This window comes from Mustela putorius, unplaced genomic scaffold (assembly GCF_011764305.1).
Source record: "Mustela putorius furo isolate JIRA1106 unplaced genomic scaffold, ASM1176430v1.1 tig00003853_pilon_pilon_pilon, whole genome shotgun sequence".
In the NCBI taxonomy this organism is placed as follows: domain Eukaryota; kingdom Metazoa; phylum Chordata; class Mammalia; order Carnivora; family Mustelidae; genus Mustela; species Mustela putorius.
In genome coordinates this window covers 15,137,939-15,165,565 of record NW_025422005.1, presented here as the reverse complement: position 1 = coordinate 15,165,565, position 27,627 = coordinate 15,137,939, and the positions used below count along the sequence as shown (strand labels likewise).

Below are 27,627 nucleotides of genomic sequence, written 5' to 3'. Positions count from 1 at the left end.
GGGAGGCACCAGGGTTGTGAACCTGTGGGTCCTGCCTTCTGGGCAGCCAGCAAGATCCGCCATGGCCCTGGGAGGGCCAGGGAGCTCGACTCTGACGGCAGTAGCTCCCATTCTTCCGGTCCCTACAACATGCCGCACACTTTGTCCATATTCTCTCGTTCAATCCCCACCACCACTGGGGCTGCCCTAGATCATAACATGTGTCTTCGGAAGCTGGTTGGAACATAGGTCCAACTGACTGCAAATCCAGGGCGCTTTCCCCCAGACGCACCAGTCTGGGGGCCTGTCTCCCGCTTCCTGAGGGATGGGTTCCACTCTCCTCAAAGAGGCCTTTTTTTTTTTTTTTTTTTTTTTTGGTAATAAAAGCATGAGGTTTTATTAGATTTGTGTAATCCACATCCTAAATATTTACATGAAAGTGAACACAAAATTGCAAACATATTTGTTTTATCTTCCAAGTTATTAGCTTTATGGAATTACTTACTGGAATAGTTACAAGATAAAGTCCCAATCCTGAATGTTAGTAAGGAAATACACACGAAGCAACAGGAGAAAAACCTCATTCTTCCTTTGAGAAGCAGTAAAAAAGTAACCTAATTGCCCCTTGGGGATTGTCAAAGCTTTCCTAGAACTCCTGGAGAATGGATTCTTTTGTAAAACAGTGAGAACTAAAACTACATCCTTTTACCAACCCACAGCCCTATGATAAGCTTTCTTTTCCAAACACACAGAGGCTCCCAAGTCTGAACTCCAGGTTAGTAAACTCAGCTCAAATGTCCCCATCACCCATTTCCCCAAAAAGGCAGTTCCAAAGAGGGGGAGAAAATCTTTTTTTCACTTGAACGGCTTGAATAAAATTTCAAAGAGGTTTTTTTAAAAAGATTATTTTGATGATTTTAAGTGGAGGGTCTAGGTAGGCTCAGGGTGGGATTCAAAGAATCTAGACTAAGATTCTTATCCTGGTTCCTGGTTGGCCCCTTGGGCAACTGCCTCTACCTCTTATTTTTTTCTTTCTTTAATTATGGAAAGTGATTTCTTTCTTTCTTTCTTTCTTTAAGATTTATTTATCTATTTGAAAGAGACAGACAGACAGCATGTGCAGGAGGGCCAGAGGGAGAGGGAGAGAAAATCTCAAGCAGACTCTACACTGAGCACAGAGCCCTACTCCGGGCTTGATCCTTGGACGCTGAGACCATGACCTGAGCAGAAACCAAGAGTCAGACGCTCAGCCACCTGCACTACCCAGGCGCGCCCCGCATCTACTTTCTTGTTTTCTTTTCCTCGTTTATTGAAAGTGAACTGTCTGCAGGGACCAGAGCTGAGTGCTGGGAGGCCAAGATGATGGGAGCCGTGGCCCTTTAAGACTGCCTGGCCCAGTGGGTGGGACAGCCATGGGCCCAGTGGGATCTGTTGGGGGGCGGGGTGTGCAGGATGCCATGGGAGCACAGGGGAAGGAAAAGCCGCAGAGCCAGGGTGTCAGGGCAATGGCATGGACACAGATTGTGTCTGTCCAGCTCCTCTTCCCTCTCCTGCTGCTGCTGGCAGCCCCTCCCTTTGGGGGTAGCTGGGTGCACATCCCAGGACCTTGCCTCTGCCTCTTCACAGGGAGGACACTTGAGCCAGGCCTGGCCCATCAGAGCTGTTACCTAGGAATGAATATATATATATACATATATATGTATATATATATACATATACGTATATATACGTATATGTATATGTATTTATATATATTCCCCCCCCCCAGATTTCATTTATTTATTTGAAAGAGAGAGAGAATGTGCAAGAGAGAGAAAGCATGAGCCAAGGAAGGGGTCAGGGGAGAGAAAGAATCAGGGAGCCGGACTGTGGGATGGGGGGCGGCAGGGGAAAGGGAGGGCTCCATCTCAGGACCCAGCGATCATGACCTGAGCGGAAGGCAAACACTTAACCTACTGAACCACCCAGGCATGCCCCCTCCATGCCCCCCCCCCCCGAGCTATATTTCAACAGAGGGAGAAAGAAGCGTTCATTTCTCTAGGGCTGGCAGCTGCCAGGAGGTTAGCCTGACCCAGGCTAAACCCAGAAGGCGAGAACAAGGGTAACACAAAGGGGAGGAGAGGGAGGGAGAGAACCCAGGAGTTTCCTCTGAGCTCCTGAATCTCTTCCTGTCCCAGGCCTGGCCCTCCTTCCCCTTCATGCAGTGCAGGTCAGGACGTTTGCTTTGTTAGAAACCCAAGTGGAAGCTGGGTTTCTGTCACTTACAACCCTGAGGGTCTTGACCCAGGAGGCTACAGAGAGTAGCGTGACCTTTGAACTAGGTGTTGAAGGGGTTTTGGGGACAAACGGCAGTGGCAAGGTTTTGCCAGGCAAAGAAGGCCAGTTGGAGAGACATGATCATGACCTAGGCGGGGGTAGCAGGTGGTGACGTCCACACGGACGCTAATGGGCTTTGTGAGCCACGGGGCTGAGCTTGGACGCACAGGCTCCGTCCATGTGTCTGTCCATTCCACTAACCAGTCCCATGCTAACTGGGTGCCAGGCCCCGTGGTGAACCTGTCTCAAAGAACAAATGGCGTTGTCACAACCACCCAGCGAGATAGGTACTATGATTTCACCACTTTACAGGTGAGAAAATGGAGGCACAGAGAGGTTGAGTAACTTGCTCAGGGTCACATAGCTGTTAAATAACAGAGCCAGGATTTGAACCCAAGTAGCTCGGCTCTAGAGTTTATTTTCTTAACCACAGAGTAGGAGTGACCCCACCCCCCACCCCATCTCAGAGTTGTTTCTGTGGAACTCTGTGCCTCGTGCCCCAGTGGGAATGAGACATACCCATGGCTGAGATGTGGCCCCAAAACCCCAGAGCCCGAGTGGGGCCTTAGGGATGGGCAAGAGAGGGCAGGAGGATCCCATGGATTCTCTTAGAGGTAGTGGGGTGCCCCCCTGGACCAGTTCCAGTCCCAGCTAGCCAAGAGCTAGGGCCAGCTTCTGTCACACACACTGCCGTCCTGCAGTTTCTCCAGCTCTGATAACCTCCAGAAACAGTAAATGACGGGCTCCAGCTGGGTCTGGCTAAGCCCTTGGCAAGAGGTCAGTAATGGAAACAGCTCTGGCTTCCAGCCCGAGTCCTGGAGAGTTTTAAAGCTGCCTCTGACAGGGGAGCCCCTGGGTGTCAGCAGGGGAGCAGTGGTGCAGCCCTGGGGATCCCTGGGGACCATCTACATCAGCCCATGGCTTCAGCTTGCCTCAGGCTCCAGCAGCTCCTGTGTGCCAAGGGCTTCTCCCTTCTGGTTAACAGAGGTAGGGAGTATCAATCCTATTTTCAGATGAGGAGGCTGAGGCTAAGTGACTTGTCCAAGGTCTCACAGCTGCATTTCCTAGGTCCTTGACAGGCTCTGAACAGCCTCACTCCTGCCTCTTCAGCCTCGGTCCTGAACTAGGGATTCTGGAACACACACCAGAGCTCAGATCTCCCAGCCCTTCCCACAGGACACCTTTCCTCATCTTATCTCCAATTCCCAGAAGAAATTTTTCCCCAATGGGGGTGCTTTCCCATTCCTCCAAGGGAGGAGCTCAGCAGTCCCTGGGAATCCTCCATGCGTGGTCTCTGGGGCAGGGGCTCAAGGGGCTCAAGGCTCTGATTGTGCTCCTGTGTCTGGCCCTGGCAGGATATGTGAGAAAGGAGGCCAGCCTGTCCTGAGAGTCTCCAGAAATGCTTGTAAAAGTAAAGCGCCAAGGAAGGAACCCCTTTAGGTGGGGGCACAGGAAACACCGTTTCGGCTGAACCTCAAAAGAAAAAGGTTATGTCTCTGTGAATAGAGCAGGGATCAAAGTTCTCCAGGTGGAGGAGATAGCATAAGCAAAGGTCCGGGGGTAGAGAAGGAGAAGGTGTGCTTTTGGGAAGGGCGGCAGTTCGCATGTGAGCAGCTGGAGCCGGATTATGGTTCTGTGCACGAGTGGGGCAGGCAGGGTTCTAGAGGTGACCCGTCCTGGACCTTCTGGGGGGAACTAGAAGAGACATGACCCACTGGAGTATTAGGAAAACAGTGAGCCAGACTCTTTCTTCTGAGCCAAGAGCTTCCTCCCAGACACATCCTCTGTCCCATGAGGATGCTCAAGTCAGGCTCAGGCTGGTGGGGTGGGGATAGGGGGCCCTCCCCTATACCTGGCCACCTTCCACAAAGACTAATCTGTCCCTTCCCATTTCCTGTCTGGAACAGCATCCCCTAAGGGAGCACCCCCCTTGGAGCAGGGCTGGGCTAGGCTGGTGAGCCAAAGCTCCCACGGAAGTGCAAGCCCTGGGTTATTTTCCTCAGGAGGTCTTGAGAACTGGAGCCCCAGGGCTAGTGGGGACAGTGACCAGAATGGTTTCCAGGGTGCATGGAAAGGTCTCCTGGTGCCACCGTGCTCCCAACATCCTCCTGTCTGCAGGCATAGTGATGATGTTTGAAGGCTGCCTTTTCTTTTCTTTTCTTAAGATTTTATTTATTTATTTGAGAGAGATCACAAGTAGGCAGAGAGGCAGGCAGGGGGTGGGGAAAGCAGGCTCCTTGCCGAGCAGAGAGCCCGATGCGGGGCTCGATCCCAGGACCCGGGGGTCATGACCTGAGCCAAAGGCAGAGGCCTTAACCCACTGAGCCACCCAGGCGCCCCGAAGGGTACCTTTTCTGATGCACTTACTCTGTGGCATCCATGGCATGTGGCACTTTCCACAGTGTCTCACTAGCCACTACTAACAACCTAGCGAGGAAGCCAGTAGGCCCCGAGAGGTTGCGGGATTCGCTCAGCTCAATGTCAGTTCCCAAATGGCTGAGCTGAATGTGTCCAGCTTCAAAATCTGCATTCTCACCCGTGACACAGAGACCCTGACTCTGACCCCTCAGAGTTGCTATGAAGACAAAAGTGAAATGAGGGGAGTGAGCCCCCCCAGGAGAAAGAAAGTGGGCAGCCAGTATCACCTAGCCCTGGCTGCAGAAATGTGGACGGGGTCCTGAGCAGTGAGTGGTCCAGGAGCTGATGCCCCTGACCTAGAAGGAAGGGGGCGGCCTGGTTGCAGGGAGATGACAGTCCATCAGCTACCCATGACCATCCTAGGCCCGGGCTGACTCAGTCCTCACTACCCAGCCCTTAGCATTCATGCCAAAGGCATGTGTGGCTTTGGAAGGAGCGCTGGACTGAGAGTCCAGAGGCCTGGCTTCTGGTCCTGGCTCTACCCCTGATTTGGCTCAGTTAGGGAGCTTCTTCTTGGGGCCTCAGTTAATTCATCTATAGAATGGGATGGGGTGGGGGTCAGCCCAGGCTCACTCCCTTCTGATCACACTGCCCTTCCTGCTTCTTGCACGTACACTTGGTCTTGCCTCTGGGGCTTTGCTTTTGTTATTCCCTCTGCCTGAAGTGACCTTCTGACAGTCGACACCTGTCATTCTGGTTTCAGTGTACGTGTCACTTCGCAGAGCCCTTCCTCCATTCCTACCCAGGAGTTTACTACCATGCAGCCGCCCCGCTGGACTTTCTTTATGACACAACGAGGTAGTCTCTGGCAATGAGCCTACAGGGTACTGGGTAGGGTTAGAGACTCGAGAGTCGAATTCCCTGAGTCCAAATCCCAAACGTCAACAGTTAGAGCTGCATGATCTTGGCTATAAGCTCTCTGTGCCTCAGTTTCTTCACCTATAAAATGGGGTCAATAATAACATGCATTATCATTGTTTGTAAGGAATAAATAAGAAATGCATTAAAAAGCACTTGTGCTCAGCATACAGTAAGCACTCAATAAGTGTTGGGTGCTGTTATTATTATTATTATTATTATTTTAAGATTTCAATTATTTAAGAGAGAGAGTGTGTGCACAAACAGGGAGAAGGGGCAGAGGGATAGGGAGAAGCAGACTCCCCGCGGAGCAGGGAGTCAGATGCAGAACTCAATTCCAGAACCCTGGGATCACGACCTGAGCTGAAGGCAGATGTTTAATCGCCTGAGCCACCCAGGCGCCCCTTAGCAACATGGTTTCTTGTTGATCTTACTGATTAAGATTCAAGCTCCTGAGACAAGGACTTTGTCTTGTTCAATGACGTATTTCAAGCATGGAGCTTATTTTCTGGCACACAATAGGTGCCAACTAAGTATTCGTTGAATGGGTGAACAAACAGATCCATGAGCGCTCCCCTCTTCTAAGAGGCCCCGTGTGGTTGGAGATGGAGAAGGGTAGGTGCTGGGAAGACAGGGCTGGGCCCTGAGCAAGGTGCCCCCTCTACCCCCAGCAGCCCCCATGATGGGCCCCATCCTGGCCTGCCCTGGTGGGGGTCCACACCCTATAAGACAGAGGGGTCTCTCTGGGGATCAAGGTAGCTGCCCAGCCACCGTGACCATAGCAGCGTTGTGTGTGTCTGACGCTATTTCTCAGCTCAAATTCAGGCGTCCAGGCATGGGGGCCAACGTAGATTTTTCCCTGTGCTCAGCAGCCCTCCCTCCTGAACCTGCACATTTGGGCCCCACACTGCCACCCGCTCACAAACAGAACTGCCCCCAGTGGCCCCTCTCACCTGCTCTACACTAGTTCTCCTGCAGGCCTTTTCTTGGCAGTTGGCACGAGTCCCCCCCCTCCCCCCACCCCACGAGGACACTGCTTTATGTGCCTGGGCTTGAGAGGGAGGGGAGAGAGGGCCATGCTGTCATCTCTACTGACCATATCAGGCTTGGAGGGGAGATTCACTGGAGGCCCCACAGCTGGCAAGGACCAGGGTCGGGATTCAAACCCAGGCAGTGCTGTGTGCTGCTTCTCCCTCCATTCATTCATTCAGCTCATGTTGACTGAGCACCTCTTTTGCGGCAGGCACTGCTGTGATCGCAGTGCCTGCCCGGGCGGGTGATCAGAAGGGAGTCCGGGCTTTGCAGCTGGTGCCCTTCAATAGAGCTTGCTGTGATAGGCAGGTGTTCTGTATGTGTGCTGTCCATGACCTTGTGTGGCTGTTGAGCCCTTGAAGTGTGGCTGGTGCAAATGAGCAATTGAATTTTTTTTTAAGATTTTATTTATTTATTTGACAGAATGAGTGAGCACAAGCCCAGGGAGCGGCAGGCAGAGGGATAGGGAGAAACTGGCTTCTCACTGAGCAGGGAGCCGGATGTGGGACTTGATCCCAGGACCCCGGGATCATGACCTGAGCTGACGGCCGATGCTTAACTGACTAAGCCACCCAGCCATCCCAAGGAATTGAGTTTTTAATTTTAATTTAATTTTAGTTAATTTTAATTTCAGTAGCCCCGTGTGGCTAATGGCTACAGTGCTGGTTATTATGGGTCTGTGCAGTTTTTTGAAGATCAATCATGGCCTCAGACCGTTAGGTCTCCAGCTCACATGTGAGCAGGAGAACCAGGTCGATTTCTCAGGGGCACCTCAGGCTGCCTTTTTTCCCATATATTAAAGTCACAGTTGTTCTTTTCACACCCAAAAAGGAGTTAGTCGCGGTTTTCTTTGAAATATGAGCCCCTCCTGACCCATCTTTCAGTTTTGGCTTCTTTTTTTCTTCTCGAGGTATAAGTGACATCCAGTGAAAGGCACAGGCCGGAAGCAGTTTGATGAGTTTTGACAAACAGACACGCATGAAAACACAAGGGGAATCAAGATAGGGGACATTTCTAGAACATTTCCATTCCCCCAGCAGGTCCCCTCCGGCCTCTTTCCAGGAAGTCCTAGCCTCAGAGGCAACTGCTATTGTGATTTCTGTCCCCACAGATTCATTTTGCCCTATTTCAACCTCCTATAAATCATTTTCCCACTTTGACTAAGACAAGGGGACAAGAAATACTTCTCTTTTCTCTTTGTTACAAAAACCAGAGCACTAGCATGATGACAAGTGAAGGCCGACCCTGGGCTGCAGCGAGAAGGAGCCAAGGAGAAATGGGGGTGGGGTGGGAGGGCTTGGGGCCCTGGGGACTTGTGTCCTGTCCCCTGGCAGCCCCTCCTCGGCTCCTGAGAAAAGCTGAAAATACTGCTCTTCATGTAGAGTCTTCTAAATGAGGGCATTTCAAAACCAGGTACAGTGCTGCAGGCCAATAACTCACTTCTTGTGGGCCAGACTTGACCCGTGGGATGCCGGGTTGTGAGTCCTGCCTTGGGCTAATCAGACTGTTAGCAATAATAATAATACTATTTGTTAAGTGATTCCTTTGTTTGAGGTCCTCTTCTAAGTGTCTGATGTTATTAAGTCATCTAATCCTCCTAACAACTTATTAATAAATCCATTTTACAGATGAGTAAGCTCCGCCAGAGAGAGGGATTAGGGGACTTGCCCAGGGTTACAGAGTGAAGACTTGGCTGGGCTTTGAACCCTGACTGTTCCGAGGCCACGCTCGTGACCTCTGCACGTCCTCCCCTGGGGAGTGAGCACAGCGGGAGAGGCTGCCGGGGTGGGTCACTGCACTTGGGGTGCCGCTTCGCCAGCTCCCGGGGGTGCTGCCACCCTGAACAGGCAATGAGAGCGCACCTCAGCCCCGCCCGCCGGCACTGCCCTGGCTCGGGCAGTGTGCAAGTTCAGACACCTCGGCTGTCCGTTGGCGGAGTCCTGATTGTAGGAAGTGCTGGGAAAGCAGCCAGGGGTGGGGTCGGGAGGATAGCAGCCTGGCTGATGCCTGATGAAGTTCTCGGGGAGCACTGGGCAAGTGGGGGCAGAAGGAGCAGGAACCTGGCAGGGGGAGAGCCCAGGTCCAGGAGGGAGGCAAGGGAGAAGGGAAGGCTCAGCCACCCAGGGGGGCCCAGGCCAGGCCAGGATGCTGCTACCACGGGGGCGGGGGGGGGGGGAGCTGGGGGTTGGAGCTTCCCCGCCGGCACCCCGCGCCCCAGCCTCAGCCCCTCTGCTGCACTTCGTCCAGACAAGTCTATCTCTAAGGGAAGGTTGGGCAGAGGAAGATAAGAATCATCAGGCAAAACAATGCTGTATTTCTATCATCCGGTCCCGCCTTGGGGAAGGGGCCCAGGAGGAAACAGGGCCCGTGAGGGTACAGCCAGAACCCAAACCTGGACTCTTGGCTTCCTCTCTAGTGCTCCTTCTACTCCATTTGGCCGTGTCCCTCAGGACCAGATGTTGTGGGGAAAGAGGGTCTGGGGTACCTGGCAGGAACGTGTCCCAGCAGCCTCAGTGGAATGGCGGGGACAGGCCAGACCGTCTCCCCCTCTGGCTGTGCTCTGTGTTACCAAGCCAGGCTGGCAGGAAGTGCTAAACCAGCATTTGCCAGTGTGTTTGGTTTTTCCAGTTGGATCTTCCCACCCACCTTTGCAATATGTGTTGCTCTCATATATCCCCCCTCCTACCAGTAAGGAAGCCAGGCTCAGAGAGGTAGAGATCATTGCCGAAAGGCTTTGGCAGGAGTAAACGAGTGATGTCTGTAGAGTGCTTCACACCATTCTGGTGCTCAGGGAAGGATTATGGGCCATCGGCCGGAGGGGGGAGGAGGTGACAGGACTGCTTAAGGAGGATCTCTCGGAGGAGGTGACATGGCGCCCAGCCTCTCAGGCTGCTGGTTCCCCTAGAGTTAAGATTGTTTCCTAAGTAAGCCCTGATGCTGGTTGGGTCTCCTCACTTGGAGGATGTCACTTCCCACCAGAAGACCCAAGTAACAGGGGCTGGTACCCTAGGCTCTCACAAGTCTTCTTACAGCCTCCATATCAGGGGACCCCTCCGGGCCCGGCTGCACTCCCTGTGTATTGTGAAGGGGCAGCCTGGCCTGGGGGTGGTCACAGCACCTCTCTGAGCCTCGGTTTGCTCATCTGTCAAATGGGGACAGTGTGGCTTACCAGGCAGGTTTGTGGTGAGAACCTGGCACGGGATGGGTGCTCTGCGAACAGGCACCACGGGACCTCCAGGAAACAGCTATCGAATTGAATGGGACTTTTAAAGTCGAAGGACAGACAGATTCCCATCTAGCTTGATCTGTGCTTGAGCACAGAACTGAAAAGTCCCAACTACCTCGCCTGAAGCCCGTGCTTTAGAGGATCAGGAGTCAGTCAGCCCAATTCAACTGCCGTCTGTCTACACCGGATGAGGGCCCTACGGAGCAAGCTGATTAGTGTTGCCCCAGGCCCAGAGCGGCCCGCAATGCTGTGTTTGAGGCTCTAGGCCATGCCCTCTGTGTTGTTGTCTCACGCAGGAGGCAACGGCCCTGTAACTGAGCGCTGGGGACTCGGCCAGCACTTGAACCCATGTTCTATGGCCCCAGACTCTGTGCTCCTAGGGAGAGAAAGTCATCTACTAGAAATATGCAAAAAAACATTAATTTGGGCCAGGTTTTCACAGTCGTAAAGGCTTTCTATGCCTGGGATTCAGTGTTGTCCCCATGTCGCTGGATGAGAATGGGGTCACCCCTTGGTGGCAGACAGGTACGTGAGCTGCTGGGGGCCACATGGGTCTGTGCTCCTCCCCTGGCTCCTCCCCAGCTCCTCAACCACCTCCTGGGGAGGCCGCTGTCCAGCTTGAATGGCAGCAGCCAGCAGCCCCCCTTCCTTGGACTCCACTATGGGTGTGGCCCAGCCACCCCCTGTCCCGTGCTCACCTCGTGGGGCAAGCACCATCCCAGCCCCAGGCCCCAGTCCCAGTATCCACCTCGCTTTAGAGCTGTCAGTTGTCAGGAAGCAACGTAAAGGAGTGATTTTCAAACTTCATTCCTTGGAACACTTGAGGAAACCAGATGGGGTCAGGATATGGGGTCATTGAGTGCCTAAGGGGCAGCCCCACTTACGTCTCTTTTGTATTTTGGGTTGCCATGGTAACTTTGAAATATGAAGGGCTCTATAGAATTAAGAATATACGGGCTTTGTGAACCACCGTTTGACTCCAGCAACAAACTACCTCCCCATTTTACAGATGGAAAAACTGCCTTCAAAGCCCAGGCTTTCCCCAAAAATGATAATAACATTCAGGCAGTGTTTTAAGTTTTTTAATGTGTTTGAGCCTCGCACCCCTGTGAGGGCCGCACCATTGTCTGCACCGTACCGAGGGCGCTGTAGCTCAGATGGAAGGGTTTGCTCCAAGGCTGGAATCCCGGGAGCCCAGCTCCCCAGGCCATGCTTTCAGCCACTCCCCACCTGACAGGCACACCTTCTCTTTGTGTGCTGAGGAGGGGAAGGCACTTGCTGAAGCCCAGTGGAAGGCAACATGGGACCTGGGGCCAAAATGTAGACCTCCTGCCTCCCAGCGCAAGGCCAAGCCTGCTGTCCATGACATCACCGGGCCAGATGGGGAGATTGTGTGTGAACCCCGGCTCTTTCCTCACTGGCTGTGTGACCTTGGACAAGTGAATGGACCTCTCTGAATCTGTCTCCTCACTTTAGAAAAGGGAGAACAGGGCCCACATCACAGAGTCATCACGAAAGTCGAACAGGATCAGCCACGAAAGTTGGTGGGCGTGGGGTCTGGTGCAAACTGTGAGGGCCCCAGCCACCCTCAGTTCACGGATCCAAGGAGTCCCCAAAGCTTACCTGCTTCCTCCTCCCTCTTCCTGGCCCTTACTACCCCACCTATATAACACAAATACTAATTACAACCATTTCCACGAGCTGCTTCCTGGCTGAGCCTAATTAGGGGGTACTTCAGGCGTGACCATCTTAAGTATCAAGAGAGAGAGATTAACTTTGTCCCAAGTTTTATGTGATTAGATCAGCAAATTGTTAAGACACGTGTGGTGTCCTCAGCTTGGGCCTTACACAGACCGGTCATCCTGCGTGGGGTGGGGGCCAGCTGCACGTTTCCGGTCTGTTTTGAACTTGGTGCTTGGAGAAGACCAGAGCGAGTTGGCCCTTTAACGCAGCCAGGAAGGGATGCCTGAAGTGGGAAGGACGGACCCGTCTGGGGCTGCCACCTTGTTTGTTGTCATGGCAAAACCACAGGCTTTGGGCCTTGGCACACCTGGGCTGCCGTCTGGGCTTTGTTATTCACCAGGTGTGTGACTCTGGGCATGTTGCTAACCCTCCCGGTGTTACAGTTCTGTACTGTGCAGCGGCGAACAGGCAAGGAGGTACTATGGTGCCAGCAAGGGCCAGGCCCCGCACCTGGCATGTTCTAGGTCCCATCTTTTGTCGTTCCCAGTAGGATGGGAACCGCGTTTTCTGAACCCACCGCCACCCACACTAATGCTTCCTGAGTGCAGCTTCTCTGCAAGCACTGGCCTGAGGACTTGATGTGTCTTATTTTATTTGATCTTATAAAGACCCTATAGAATAGGTACCATTATCCTCTCCACTTGATAGACAAGCAAAGCCCGCACAGGAAGTGGGGGGACTTTGTCAGGGTCACACGGCTGCACTTGCCTGCGGTCACTCTGTTGGGATGAGATGCTAGAAGGTTGTGCAGGGTGCTGCAGGGGAAGAAAGGTCACAGTGAAGTCCGAGAAGGCTGCCTGGAGGAAGAAGCATCTGAGCTGATGAGTTAGCCAGGGGAAGAAGCAAGGAGAGGCCTCATGGGCAGAGGGCAGCGGATTCGCAGAGGCCCGGCAGCTGGGAGCACGGTGTGGCTACGGGACTGAACCGTATGTATTTGAGGTTCGAGCATGTGAGGGAGGACTGGCGAGTCAAGCTCAAGGGGAGCTGGGAGCCAGACCCCAGCAGGGAGGAGAGTTTGGAAGCCGCGCCAAGGCTCCTGTTTTTTTTTCTGCCATTTCCAGAGCCGGTGTGTGAAGGAGGAGAGTGACTGGACCATATCAGTTAGTTGAGAAAGTTCTGCTTAGAGCCAGCTGGGAGGTGAGGGACTGGGGTGGGGGGTGGAGGGTGATAATGGGAGATCAAGTGGGTCAGGGGGCCGACAACAAGGAAGGCTTCCAGGGGGAGGAGGGGCAGAGCCTAGGACACTCCCCCCTGCCCCAGAGGGGCAGAGGTAACAGACAGAGGCTATCACACCGGAGTGGGGGAGGTGGAGAGAGGTGTGGTCAGCAGTGTAATGTGTGGCCCAGGTCAGGGAGTAGGGAGGAGGTTGCTGGCCAGGTTTGGGGCTTGGGCGTGGGCTGGCCGCCTCAGCAGCACTGAGGGTGTTGGTTGGCAGCACTAGGTAAGGCTCTCAATGCCTCCCAGGGCCCCCAGGCAGGTGAGTCAGCAGCAGGCCAAGTAGGGGAGTGTTTGCCAGCTCCCTGCATGTGTGAGCATGTCTCATCTGCCAGCACGTTCAGGGAGCTCGGCCTGGGACTCTCTGGTCCAGACCAGGGTGACCGACTCACGGACTGGCAAGGCCGCCACCTTCTCTGAGGAGGCTGTGAGCAGCCATAGTCTCCCATGTACGCTCTGTGCCCTTGGCCTTCTCTCTGTCTCTGAGTCTCATCTTTAGGCATCCCTTGCCCCCAACTCCTGCTTGCCTCCCCACTCTCCATGTCTGGCCTCCAGCTCCACCTGACCCCCTTGGTGGCACAAAGTGGAGTCTCCCTCCCCGCCCCCACCCACTTCTGTGGTCCCACGGCACAACCCAACTCCAGGCAGCCTGTCGTCTCCGCAGGAGGTTGGGCTAGGGAGCCAGGCCTCAGGGAGGTGGCCCAAAAACAGAGGGTCAGGAAGATCTGGGTTCAAGTTCCAGTTCTGCCGCGAACTGGCAAGCTGCTTCCTTTCTCCGGCCTTGGTCTGTGCATCTATAAAATGGGGGTCCCGGGTTTATTCCACAGGGTGCTCATGAGACACAAGTTAGATCAAGGTGTAGAGATGCCCGGGCAGCTCCGTCGGTTAAGCGTCTGCGTTCAGCTCAGGTCATGATCCCAGGATCCTGGGATTCCCCACTTCAACAGGGAGTCTGCTTCTCCCTCTGCCCCTCCTCCCCACTCGTGCACAGCTCTCTCTCTTACTCACTTTCTCTCAAATAAGTAAATTCTTTTTAAAAAATCGGCATAATTGAGCCTTGAGAACTGGACAGTGCTGGGCTTGTGTGCATGTTGATGACACTGGATGATACCGTTTTGGGTTTTGGGGCAGCAGTTGTAGAACCGTTGAGATTTATAGCATCATTGAGAAGATGGTTCAGAGAGTTCCCTTAAACCACACACCCAGCTTCCCGTGTTTTTAACGTCTTCTGTGGGATATCGGTCACAATGAATGAGCTGATATGGATACATTATTACTAACTGAAGTCTGTACTTAATTCAGATATCTTTCATTTTTACCTAATGTCCTTTTTCTGTTCTGGGATTCCCTCTGGGACACCCCATTACATTTAGAGTCCTGTCTCCTTAACTTCTCTTGGCCGTGACAGTTTCTCAGACTTGCCTTGTTTGATGACCTTGACAGCTTTGCGGAATACTGTCAGGTATTTTGTAGAATGCTTCTTCGTTGGGATTTGTTTGCTGTTTTCCTCCTTATTCGCCTGGGGGAATGTGTGTTGGGAAGGAAGAGCACAGAGGTAAAGTGCCACTTCTGTTACCTATCAAGAGTACCTACTCTCACTGGACATATCACTGTTGATGTTGACCTTGGTCAGCAGGGAGTCTGTTATTTTTGTCCTGAGCACAGTGGCACGGCTACAGTCAGGCCAGCGTTGGCTGTATGAAGGCCAAGCTCGGCTATGTGGGTGAGGGTAGGGGCGCCTGGGTGGCTCAGTCGGTTAGGTGTCTGACTCTTGATCTCAGCTCAGGTCTCCATCTCAGGGTCATGAGTTCAAGTCCCACATTGGGCCCCATCCTGGGTATGGAGCACACTTAAATAAAAAATTTATAAAAGAAAAAATATGTGGATGATGGGGAAATCCCAAGTAAATGAGAAAGATGGTGGAGAAAATAAAGAAAAACAGGTATGAAGTGGGTTGACTTGGGGCTGGGGTGCAGTGCTGTATACCAGGCTGTCCACAACAACCCTTTCTCCAGATGAGGAAAATGAGGTCCCAGAGGGGAAATGATGTGAGCCCAGGATCCTGGGATTGGGCTCAGGTCTACCTTGACTGCCTGACCCCCACTGCTGAATAAGCACCTTGACGCTGCATTCCCCGGGGAGGGGTTAAGGGAAGGGGAGTGGTCTTTGCTACAGGTTGCTTCTTTTTTTTTTAAGATTTTGTTTATTTATTTGACAGAGATCACAAGTAGGCAGAGAGGCAGGCGAGGTGGAGGGGGGAAGCAGGCTCCCTGCTGAGCAGAGATCCTGACTCTGGACTCAATCCCAGGACCCTGAGATCATGACCTGAGCTGAAGGCAGAAGCTTTAACCCACTGAGCCACCCAGGTGCCTGCTACAGGTTGCTTCTAATTTACTTTATTCTGCAAAGGATTCGTGATGGGTTATGACCAAAACTCATTCAGTAAGATAATAGGCAACTGAAATGGAAAATCAGAATCAGGGAAAACAGACTGAAAAATGTGGACAAGGAAAAGGCTGAACATAAAGACCAGGGAAGTGCCCGTAAATGAGTGTCTGATTTGACTGTCAGTTTCCTGGCAGCCAAGGGAAAAAGGGATCTGAGCCAATTCCTAGGATTCCTAGTATCAAAATAGGAACATTGTGGTAAATTTAAAAATAAATTAATCAAATGGAAATTTCCTTCTAAAAGACTGAGCAATGCAATAGATGACATAATAGTAATAATAAATGTCATATAGTCTCATCTTCAGGAGTGACACCCATATTTTCACTAGCTTGTCCCTTGCCTGAAATTATTCTATTTGATTTTACATGACTGTCATCAAGCAAATAAACTCTACTCTTTCTTCTTTGTTGAAGTCACAGATGCTAATGCCCTTGTGAAAACCTAGGATACTAGTTATCTAGTTATCTATAGTTAACTAGTTATCTAGTTAGTGAACTAGTTATCTATATACCAGGTTGTATGCTGGGTGCCAGGGCTGGAAAGTAGTAAGAGGATTGTTGCCCACCCCCCAGGTTCTCTCCATCTCGGGTGTGGAGATGCCCAGATACAGCCTGTACATAATGCAGGTGCCACTTGGAGGAGGGAGGGGGGAACCTTGAGGAAGGAAGTGGGGAGGGCTTCATGGAGGAGGAGGTAGGCCAAAGATGGAGAGCAGTAGAGGGGAGGGGGCCCCAGTCTTGGGAGACAGGTATCAGCTACTGGTCCCTTGGGGGCGGGGACCAAGTCCTCCTCTGAACTGCCCCCTCACCTTGCAGCACAGGCCTGACGTATGTCAAGGACTCTTGGACTCCCGTTGGTGGCCGACCCCTGAGGGGCTGGCTCAGAGCTGGGGTGATGACCACACACCCGAGGGGTATGTGGAGGATGGACCCGGAGAGGGAGGAGTTCGGGGTTCTTTAGGCCATAGGGATTGACGGAAGCTGTTTGATTGAGTTGCGGCGTATAAGTAATGATGGAAGGAAAAAGGATACCTCGTGAGCACCTGCCGTGTGCCCTGCACTGCTCTAAGCACTTCGTCTGTATTAACTCCCTGAAGGATGACAGCAGTCCTGCAGTGGGGGGTACAGTGATTATCATCTCCATTCTCCAGACAGGACAGCTGAGGCACAGAGAGGTTGTCACTTGCGCAAGGTCACACAGCTGGGAAGTGGCCCCATAGGCATCTAAACCGAGGCTCGGATCTAGAACTTCTACCCAGTCTGTCGTTGTGCTGTTGAATACCTACTGTGTGAGATGACCTATAAGGACTTCACGGATCCCAGCCAATCACGAGCCCCCAAAGCAGGAGCTGGTGGAGCAAAGGCTCAGAAAGAATGTGGAAGCATGGAGGGTGTGGCCAGGGTGTCGCAGGCCTGTGAATTTCACTGGGACTGCACTTCCTGCCTCTGACAGCTCCAAGGTTCCTTGAAGATCCCCCGCCTTGGGCAAACCAACAGCGAGAACCCTCTGCGTGACTAACACAGTCACAGCAAATGGGATCCCGCCCGACTGTCACCCGGCCAGAGGCCTTTGGTGTCAGAAGCATGTGAGCGTTTCTAGTATTTCTTATTTCTGTTCACCCCAGGGCCTTTGATTTCCACAGGGTGGGGTTTCCAGAGCGGGGCACTGTCACAGCTGCCTCTGGCTCCCACCACTTTTTCTCTGCAGCTGGAGGTCTGGGGCGGGGTGGGGGGTTGAGGGGGATGAGCTGTGGCTCCCACTCCTCCGTCCTTGGTCTCCACCTTCTCATGAGCATCAGGCATAGAGGGGCAGGGGGAGGAACCAGAGGACGGGGGCAGACTCGCCACAAAGCAGCTGTGTTCTCCTTTCCCCGAAGCTTGTGGGGTCAGGTGTGACCCCAGCACTGCAAAAAGACGATTAGAACGAGTGTGGGCCACCCAGCCAGCTCGGTGACTGGACTCCATGAGGGCCCCACCCGAAGGTGCAGCTCCCCCTTTCACAAAGAGCACAGGACTGAGAGTGCGGGACCCAGGTTCAAGGCCACTTCCTAGCCGCATGGCTGAGGTTCTTGGAGGCAGCAGCATGAGGCTAGGCAGGCAGGCATTCACATCCTGGGCCTCTCACTCTCCAGCCAGGTGACCTGGGCGGCGAGGGAAGAGGGGGGTCGAGTTGTGCCTCCCCCCTCATCCTCAGTCTTCTCATTGAGAGCCTTGCAGAACATCTTGGGGTCAGGACCGCTACATTTTGTCAGATAGCACATCCACAGACAGGCTGCAGTGGGACGGACGGCACCGGTGGCCTGGCCTTGGCCCCTAGGATGGGCTTCCAGCCTCCCTCCCTTGCCTCCTGCCTTCGCTCCAACAGCCGAGGAGGCTCCAGCTGCAGACTTAGCCCCGGGGAGACAGGGCCTGAGGAACCCTGGCCCCAGGCTTCAGGGTCCTCCCGTTTAGAATGCTGTGTGCTTGAACAGAAGGAAGCATGAGGTAGGGCCTTGGGTTGGGGGGGACACTGAGCAGGGGACCAGAAGCCACCTTTTCTGGAGGGTGGTGAGGAGAGCTTCCTCGAAGAGATGATCTCTGAAATGAGATAGAAGGAGGCGGAGCCACTGCCTCTGTACCCAGGCAAATTACCTGCCTGACCCTCACTTTCAGGGTCTGTAAAAGGGGCCAATAATACTTACTCAGAGGGAAGGGCAAGAGGCTTAAAAGGATGATAGATGTGAAAGAACTGACAAATGCCTCATACCCCTAAGTGTCTCTGAAACAGTAGCGGCTGTGCTGGGCTTGGAAGGTGTGTGGTGAACTGAACTTCTTTTTCAAGGGTCTTTCCTTTGGGCAGTTGACAGCTGTTACTTAGTTTAAACAAGTGTCCTGGCTTCAGAAAAAGGCCAGCTGTATGTAACTCAGCGTGAGGAGAAGCAGCCCTGGAGTCCTTTCTACCTGTAGAGGGCTTTCCCCCACCCACTGGGAGTGGGGCAGAAGACTCCAGAATTAAAATTCTTCCCAAGTACCCACCTTCCCCAGGCCCGTGCTCGATAGTTTCCTTTGTCCTTGGACATTGCAAAATTTGATGGTCAAGGACAGCGGCACTGCCCCAGAGTAATTTTCACTTCCCCTCCTCTTGTTCCACCATCGAATGGAACTGTCTATTGAGCACCTATTGTATGCGAGGTGATGGAGATTCTCTGTGCCAAAGAAGGTCCCGGCTCTGGGTGCGGGGGGGGGGGGGGGGGGGGGGGGGGGGGATCAATGTAAACTAAAATAACAACAGACTGCAGTAAAGATAGAGAAAAATGGGGTGTGTAACAGAGTATTTGAGGGACTAAGAGTGGTCAGGACGCTGGAGGAGGTGGCGATTTAAGCTAAGGTCTGAAGCGGAAGTGGCCATGGGAGGAGGAGAGATGAGGAAAGAATGTTCCAGATAGAGGGGAAAGCAGCTGGAAAGATCGGGAGGGAGGGGAGAAATGTGAGAATCTGAGGAACTGAGTGAAAGCCGAAGAAGTTGGGGCCTGAGTGAGTGAGGTGGGGGCAGCACGAGATGAGGGTAGGCGGGGGGCCCGTGGACAGACTGGCAAAGGGACTGTCTTTGGGAAGTGTCAAGCAAGGGAATAGCAAGTTCAGAATTTCCTTTTAAAGGTTCGCTCTGGGTACTGAGAGGACCAGAGCAGAAGCAGGAGGCTGCTGGGAGCTGTCGCTGTGACCCCAGGCAGTCACCCCACCCCTCTGAGCCAGTTCCTGCACACACGTGTGTGGCCTAGGGAACTGAATATGGGAATTGACGTGCTCTGGGGGAAGCTGAAAAATGTATAAATGCGGGGGATTCCAGGCCCCACTGGAAGTGGCGGGTCCTTTGGGAAACAGAGTGCTGGGTACCTAGGTTCCTGACCTGAGCACCCCACGTCTGAGGGAGCCTGCTTTTCCAGCCCAGCTCACCTGGCTGGGGAGGGAGCACCTGCTTGAGACTCTTGCCTCCTGAGACCAAAGGTGGAGGGATGGGTCACCTTCCTGGTTTTTTCACTAGCCCTAAGCCTCTGGAATTTTCATTAATTGTCTGGCTTAAAATCCCTGAGCTAGAGGAAAGGGGAAATGAGAGGGGAGACACCTGCCTTTTCTCTTCCACCTCCGGCCCCCTAATCTTTCTAGCTCTGATGGGGAGACTTACTCGAGGCATCTAAGGGGCCCTGGGAGGTGGAACCTCTCTCTTGACAGTTGTGGTCCAAATTAGGGGCATCTTCCTAGTCCTCCACTCCCGCTGGCAATCCCCGTCCTGAAGGGTGACTTGGGGATTCCCAAGAGGAGGGGCTGCTGCGAGACCCCTTCCCGCCAGCAGCGGCTGGCCTTGGGGGGCCTCCACCTACGCCAGGTCTCCCCTGGGGCCATGAAGGGAACCGGCAACTGCGCGCTGGTCAGGCCCCGCCCGCGAAGGTGGCGCGTTGTCCGGCCCGCGGGGCCAGTCTGTTGCGCAGTGGCCGCGGTGACACTGGGGACCAGGCATCGCCGGGGCGCAGCATGAGGAGCCTGTGGCCGCTGCACTGTGGGCGCCGGGGGTGAGGCGTCGTGTTGCATAAGCGGGGGCGGGGGGACGGGGGAGGCGGGATCCCCCTCCCCCCGCCGCGGGCCGGTCCGTGGGCCGGTCTCGGTGTCCCGGGCGGGGCGGGGCGCGCGGCGGTGGCGGCAGCGGCAGCGCCGGGCTGCTTCCCCATTCTCCCCATTTGCCTGAGAGCCATGGAGGCGCTGAGGGAGTCCGTGCTCCACTTGGCTTTGCAGATGTCGACCTACAAGCGGGCCACGCTGGACGAGGAGGACCTGGTGGACTCGCTGTCCGAGGGTGAAGTGTACCCAAATGGCCTGCAGGTAGGAACCCTGCCGGCTGCGAGCCCCCAGGCCGCTGGGCATGCGCACTGCTCCCTCCCCGCCCCCACCCTGCCAGCCCCCACCCTGCCAGCCGGAGAGGGGTCCATGCCTGCCTGGCCAGCTCAGGGCAGCTCTGGGCTCCGTGGGGGAAGATGACTTTACCCGGGCAGAAGTGCCTCCAAGGCACTGGGCTCCCTCCCCCCAGGGCTCCTCCCCAGCTCTGGCTGTCCCCCAGTCCTCCTGCCACCTGCCAATGGCACTACAGCCCCTTGGCAGAGTTGAAGCACCCTAAGGAACTGAACTGGACCAGTTACCTTTCACAGGAAAGGCAGTCCCTGAGTGCTGAGGGACCTGCCCAGGGTCACACAGTCCAATAACGGCAGAGTTTAAAACTGTCCCAGTTTTAGTGTGGAAAGCCCTGTGTCCCTGGAAACCTTTCAGTCCTGAGCAAACCAGGATGGTTGGTCACCCTATCTGGTAGGCATGGCCCCATTCTTCCCCTTTCCCCCAATACCTGAATTTCCTGCAGGGAGGAACCCATCTTCTACCTCCTCTTTTCCTGTCCCTTTGCAGCCTGCTCACCAAACCCAGTTCCTCCCCTCCCCAGGGTCTGTCCCTGTGAGTCTCAGACATGCCCACCACCTCCCTTCCTTGTGGCAGAGCAGTAAGCATAGCTGCTTCCTGCTCTTCTCTCCCTGCAGGGCTGAGCTGGAACAGTATTGAACAGGGCCTCAGCCCTGGTGGACCCAGGCAGGTGGGTGGGAGCAAGTTGGAAGTGTCAGGGACACTCAGGGGGGGCCCTTGATGTGGCTCCTGAGAAACCAGCCCAGAGAGAGGAACGGGGCATCTCAGTCCAGGAGAACTTATGCCAGGTTGACCAAGGGAGGCATTGGGGAATGTGTTTGGGCCCCCCAGTGAGCTGACCCCAAATCACAACTCATCCAGAGGGCAAGCTTAGGGTGCGTGCAGCCGTGGGCTGTCAGGTCCAACCCTACTCAGGGTTGCCCAGGACTGAAAGGTTTCCAGGGACACGGGGCTATTATTTCAGAAGCTGGAATAATAATACCAGTAAAGAAAAACAACACTGTTGGTGTCCTTCCTCCAGGCTGGGAAAGTAGGCTCAGGAAGATCCAAACTCATGACTCCCAAGTGGTCTGCCCCCTGGGACATGGCACTCTTACCCAAATCATCCCACTTAACTTTTCAGGATCACCCCATGAGCTATAAGGATTACTGTTCCCACTTACAGATGAGGAAACTGAGGGTCTGAGTGGGTATACAACTTGTCTTAGGTCCCAGAACTAGAAATCTGGGAGAGAGAGAGAGATCAACACAATGTGTCTGGAACCTCTTCCCTGGGACCCTTCTTGAGAGGCTAAATCCAGCAGGAAATTAGATTTCTGTGGCAGGCACTTTTCCCTTCACAAATCAAAACAGAATCTAATCAGCAATCTTTTCAGTGTCATCTTGCACAGAAGGTTCTAAATATATCAGCACAAAAGCATTTCAGAATTCACAACAAAATAATAGGCCATGTTGTCATCACCATAACATAACAACAGTAGCCCACATGCCTTTTTCAGGCCACAAAGGGTGTTCATCCATCCTGGGGCTGCCAGGGAGAGTGGAAGCAGCCCAGTCTCTCAAGCTGGGTTCCCTGGGATGAATTCTGATTCCGCTCATGGTCATGGGTGAGCTGCTTAACCCCTGAAAGCACAATTCCCTCATCTGTAAAATGGGGGTTAGGGAAAGTTGGCGATGCCTCTCACAGGGCCTGCTAGGATTATTGTTGTTTTTATGATCTGTGAGGTCAGGGCCCCGTGGCTATGTTACAGATGATGAAGCAGAGGCTCAGACAGGTTGGGGACATTCCTGTGGTCATAGAGCTATGTTTTGAAGTGCAGTGTTGCTGTCCCTACACCAATCTGCCAAACTGGGTACATTGTCTACTTTCTATACAGGCAAAGCCAAAATGATTGCCCCAAGGACTTGGGACCTTTCCGTGGGTACCTAGTCCAGCTTCACTTGAGCCCCCATGACTTCCCCAAAGCAAGTGTGAATGAGCTACTGCTTTAATGGAGAACTTGTTCAGCTCAATTTACGAAGCCAAGCTTTCTACTAATTTTTTTTTTTTAAAGATTTTATTTATTTATTTGACAGAGAGAGGTCACAAGTAGGCAGAGAGGCAGGCAGAGAGAGCGAGAGAGAGAGGAGGAAGCAGGCACCCTGATGAGCAGAGAGCCCGATGCGGGACTCTATCCCAGGACTCTGAGACAATGATCTGAGCCGAAGGCAGCGGCTTAACCCACTGAGCCACCCAGGCGCCCACTAATTTTGTTTTTAATCACTGGAGTGTTTTTTTCTCCCTGTATAAAGACTTTACGTGCTTATTTATGAAAAAACAAAAAGTGTAAAAAATATATATTTAAAAGGAAACCATAATCCCAGCACTTGGAGATAACCCCTTCTGGTTTTCCACATTTGCACACTTATATTTATAAACATAATTGAGCTCACTCTAAGTACACGATGTTGTGCTGTGCTTGTTTCACTTAATGCCACTCCATGAGCATTTTTTCTGTTGTTTAACAACTCCCAAAACATGTTGTCATTAAAAATTATAACGCCAAGGGGCGCCTGGCTGGCTCAGTCAGTAGAGCATGTGACTCCCGATCTTGGAGTTGTGAGTTTGAGCCCATATTGGGCATAAAGGTCACAGTACATAAAATATAATGCCTCACAGTACCAGTATATAAAACTACCTATACCCCATCTGAAGGTTGGATAGTCGGCCCAATAACTAACATTGTAGGTGACCATTCCTCAGCCCTTTGGATAATTTCCTGTGAGCTGATGCTAGAATTGCAATTGCTCCTTGAAATTGAAGATTTTTTCTTATTTTTAAAAAGATTTTATTTATTTATTTTGACAATGAGAAACCAGAGAGAGAGGGAACACAAGCAGGGGCAGAGGGAGAGGGAGAAGCAGGCTTCCCGCCAAACAGGGAGCCCAATGCAGGGTTCGATCCCAGGACCCTGGGATCATGACTGAGCCGAAGGTAGGTGCTTAACGACTGAGCCCCCCAGGTGCCCCGAAGTTAAGATTTTTTAAATGGCCCCATCCCCTCCTCTCAAATTTCCCTCTTAGATGGGCAGCTATAAAAATAAGCTACTTGACTTTTCACAATTTTGAAGCCCACTGATTCTGGAAATCCAAAGTTACCCATACCAATACCAGTAAGTAAAACCCTGCATCTCTCCAGCAAACTTGACAGCTTTGTTACTGAGAATGCTGACCAAGTGCTAGATTTAGCACATTCTATGGGTACCACAGCTGAAAGGCTTTTTTTTCCCCTTTATCTCATGTTTAGGCCCAAGGTAATTGTGATTCACTAAAATTACTCACTGCAGACTAAGGGCCGAATTTAAAGCCAGATGGCTCCAAGGCCTCAGCTTTGCCTCTGATGGTCTGTGAGACCTGAAAGCAGCTCATGAAATAGGTTCTTTTCTGTCAAATGGGGTTAATATTATTTTTTTATTTTTTTAATCTATTTTTTAAAGATTTTATTTATGTATGTATTTGTGATTGAGAAGGAACGAGAGGGCACAAGCAGGGGGAGCAGTAGGCAGAGGGAAAAGCAGACTCCCTGCTGAGCAGGGAGCTTGATGCGGGACTCCATCCCAGGACCCTGGGATCATAACCTGAGCCGAAGGCAGATTCTTTTTTTTTTTTTAAAGATTTTATTTTATTTATTTGACAGAGAGAAATCACAAGTAGATGTGGGGCAGGTAGAGAGAGAGAGAGGGAAGCAGGCTCCCTGCTGAGCAGAGAGCCCGATGCGGGACCCGATCCCAGGACCCTGAGATCATGACCTGAGCCGAAGGCAGCGGCTTAAACCACTGAGCCACCCAGGCTCCCGCCGAAGGCAGATTCTTAACTGACTGAGCCACCTGGGCATCCCAGGGTTAATATTATTAGTCGACATTGTTTGCAAAGATTGAAATGAGGCCGTGTAAGTGAAAGCATTATGCACAAAAGCATTGTGCATAGTGCACAGACGGTGGATTTGGTTGCATTGTTACCATGACTCACTAGGCGGGAGGTCACGGAGATGCCCTAAATGTAACCACTTTGCTCTCAGGAGCCTCTCTGCTCAAAGGAGGCTGCCTGCCCCCCCAGCCCCATGCCCCAGCACCCACCATTTTGGTGGCTCAAGGGGGGTCAGCTAAAGTGATCCCACAGTCTAAGCTGGGGAGCAGGCGGCCCTGACACTGCTACCCAAGCCTTTGAAACTCATCTTGTTGCTTCTAAAAATCAGTTTCTTCAAGAGAAGGGAAAGCTGAGATATTTCATTCTTGATGACTTTTCTCATCTTCCCCCCCCCACACCTCCAAACATGCCACACACAGGGCTGTCCTTCGAGGGGGATTTCAGGGACAAGCCCACTTTGTACTTTAAGAAGACCTCTGTGCTGGGGCGCCTGGGTGGCTCATTGGGTTAAGCCTCTGCCTTTGGCTCAGGTCATGATCCCAGGGTCCTGGGATCGAGCCCCGCATCGGGCTCTCTGCTCAGCGGGAAGCCTGCTTCCTCCTCTCTCTCTGCCTGCCTCTCTGCCTACTCATGATCTCTCTCTCTGTCAAATAAATAAAATCTTAAAAAAAAAAAAAAAAAAGAAGACCTCTGTACTCACCAGGAGTCCACTTGTTTGAGATGGTCAGACCTGGGACCGCGTCTAGCTTCCTCATTATAAAGATAGGAGACTGAAGCCCAGACATGGCCCAGCGACACACGCACAGGGTCTTGATAAATCAAAGCTGACCTTCAACCTCCCTTTTCCCATGCCATGGGCAGCTAGCTGGGTGTTCCTTCCGGGAAACAAAGAGGTGGAAAGTGCTTCTAAATACTGTGGTTCCTGTGTCGATGGCAAGAGTCCCCTCCCCCACAGCAGGCACTAGTGTGAGCTATTATGGGTCATTGGAAGAGAGTCCAGCATGCAGGCCTGGGGGACAGGTAGGCTTCAGGCAAGAGGCAGGGACGATAAGAAGATACCGTTTTGCTCTGGGCGGGCCCCAGTGGCCTCAGCTGGAAGTCCACTGTATAAAAATTTTGCTGGAAGAAACTCCTCCAACCAAACCCCTTCGTGGTAGCTGAGCTGTCAGGGTCTGTCTGCTCGGAGAGGCTGAACTTGAAGGAGGCAGCCTGGTCACCCTGCCAGCCCTCGTTGGGTAGCCAGGCTCTTGGGCTGCAGGGGGTGGGCTCCCTGCCAAACCCTTGGCCAGACTGATTCCCATTCACCTCTCTATGCAGTCCAGGTCACTGGGGGACCTGGTGGGGGCTCAGCAAGGACCTCTGCCTCCCTTTCGGACCCCCTGCTTCCTCCGAACACCAGGCTCTGCCCCACTTCCCACCCCTTCTCCCACTGGCTTGCCTCCTGGGCCCCAGGCATCCGTGTCCCTTGTCCCGTCCTTGGCCTGCAGAACTCGTTCTTGCTGTAAGCCTAGGTGAGCCAAACACTCACTTCTGTAACCGAATATTTATCCCTCATTAGGGCTTTGTTCCCTTGGCTGTGTAAGCTTTGGGAACCCCTAGGTTGGACAGCTCAACTGTTTCTCTCTCTCTCTCTCTCTCTGTTTTTTTGGCTGTCTGTGTCTTTCTTCCTCTGTCTCCGTTTCCACCTTGCTCCTTTGAGGGCATCCTTTTCCTTTGGTCTCATTCTCCCTCTGCCCCCTTGACAATAAATGGGATATTAAGCCCACCCCTGAGGCGGCGTTTACAGTAATTCTCCGCTCCATCTCCCACGTGCCCACTCTGCTCCTTGGCTGACGGCTGCTCCCAGTTACCTCTCCCGAGACGGAGTGGGCTGCCTGCCACTAATCCTCTCCCGCTCCCAGCCACTGCAGACCAGTGTCTGGTGAGCAACATGCTCTTGTTTCCAAAAGGAAAGTGAGAAAGCACTTGTGTCCTCCCCTTGCTGTGACCTCAGCTTGCTGGATGGTCTGAAGGAGGCTGGGCAGCGACCACAGGGCTCAGAGAGAAGGGCCTCGAAGCCTGGCCCCGTCCACTGCACCAGGAATCGGATGGCTTCCCCCAGAGAGGCCTCTGGGCGACTTCTCCTGCCCCAGGGGGATGCCTCTGGATCCCTTCTGCCCTCAGAGAGGAGGCTTGTCAAGCAACCCGCAGGCGCTCAGCCAGTCAGCACTGAGTTGAGCAAAGAACATTACAAAGGTTACAAACCCTATTTTCAAATTCCGTTTGCCATTTCTTCCTGGAACTGAATTTCTAATTTAATTTGGACTTAATTCTGATTCAGTTTCCCAGTGAACACCATCTGTTTGGTTGACACGAGACAATGAGGCTCGGCTCGACTCTCTTCTCCTCAGTGGCGTGGCCATGGGCCTGAGGCTGAGGGTTCTGGAGAGACATGAGTTTTCTCACTGTTCCCCCTCCTCCCCCACTTCCTGTGTTTCTTCTGGAGCTGCTACTAGTGCCTGCTCTTCAGGACGCTGTGAAGATAGGATAGCATCTATAATATTCTATAATATTCTATATTAGAATAGCATCACCCAGCAACAAAATGGAACTAATGCGATGGCCAGGCCCCTAGAAGGCACTCGAGTGTTAGCTACCTTCCTGACTCCTTTTTCCTTTCCTCTGTTTCTCTCATCTTCTCCCTTACCTTCCTCTTTCCCTCTCTTTTACCTGACTCCCCGCCCCCCTGGGAGTTGGGGGGCGCTCCCTCCACAGACCTGGCTGGTGAGGTGTGCCTGCTTCCCCAGGCCTGACGGTTATGCTCCCTGGCTTCCGAGAGCCAGCACCAGGCAGAGGGGTGCCCCCTGCCTCTTTGCCTGTTGCCCCCTCTCCTCCTGCACTGGGCCATGATACGGGGGCCTGAGGGCCCTCAGGAGGAGGCAGCGCGGGAGGCAGGCCAGGGGCAAGCTGGCAGGAAGAGGGAAATGTCAGTGCTTGCTTCATATCCTCTGGGACTCCTCTGAATAGCGGTTCCCAAGAGGAGCTGTGTGAGAAAATGGATGCCGAGGAAGAGGCACTTTATAAATCTGCCACTGCTGGGAACATGTTAGCACCTCCCTGGCCTTCCCGGCCCAGTGTTAACTTCACGGTAGTACCGTGGTCAGAAGCTTTGTGACTTGCCTTTTTTTTTTTTTTTCCTGTTTCTCACATTTTTAAAACTGTTCTTCAGAAAGGGGTTTTGGGCAGCGGCAGCCTTCCTCCTATCTGGGTCTTGGAGCCACCCGGCCCTCCTCGGAAATATGACTAGGCCCCGAGTTCCTTTTGCTGGTTTTAGAACACAATTCTCTTTTTTCCAAAAAAGTTCTCATGTTCCCCTTTCTCTGGTACGGCAATTTCCAGTCATTTCCTGCCCAGAAATTACGCCGTGATGACCATGAGGCTGCATGGTGCCCATCCCTCAGGGGACCGGCCTCAGATCCCACACGTCTGCGTGAGGTGCCTTGAGGGCTGGGACCTGGCTCCCAGGAACAGGCACCCCCTCAGCTTTTGGGGGAGCACTCACAGGTCAGA

General features: G+C 53.0%; 1 protein-coding gene across 5 annotated transcripts in view; it reads left to right on the top strand.

Moving 5' to 3' along the window:
• Positions 1-27,627, top strand: part of ECE1 (endothelin converting enzyme 1) — a 115,307-nt gene that overhangs the window by 33,356 nt on the left and 54,324 nt on the right. For 3 of the 5 annotated variants that reach the window (XM_045063916.1, XM_004741267.3, XM_004741268.3), the window contains exon 2: positions 20,002-20,088. The exons of 1 other annotated variant lie outside the window; for it this stretch is intronic. In XM_045063916.1, the coding sequence (XP_044919851.1) occupies positions 20,002-20,088 (87 nt within the window). Of the gene's footprint in view, positions 1-19,762; positions 19,782-20,001; positions 20,089-27,627 lie in introns of those variants that run through there. One more of the 5 variants, XM_004741269.3, reaches the window with a different exon arrangement.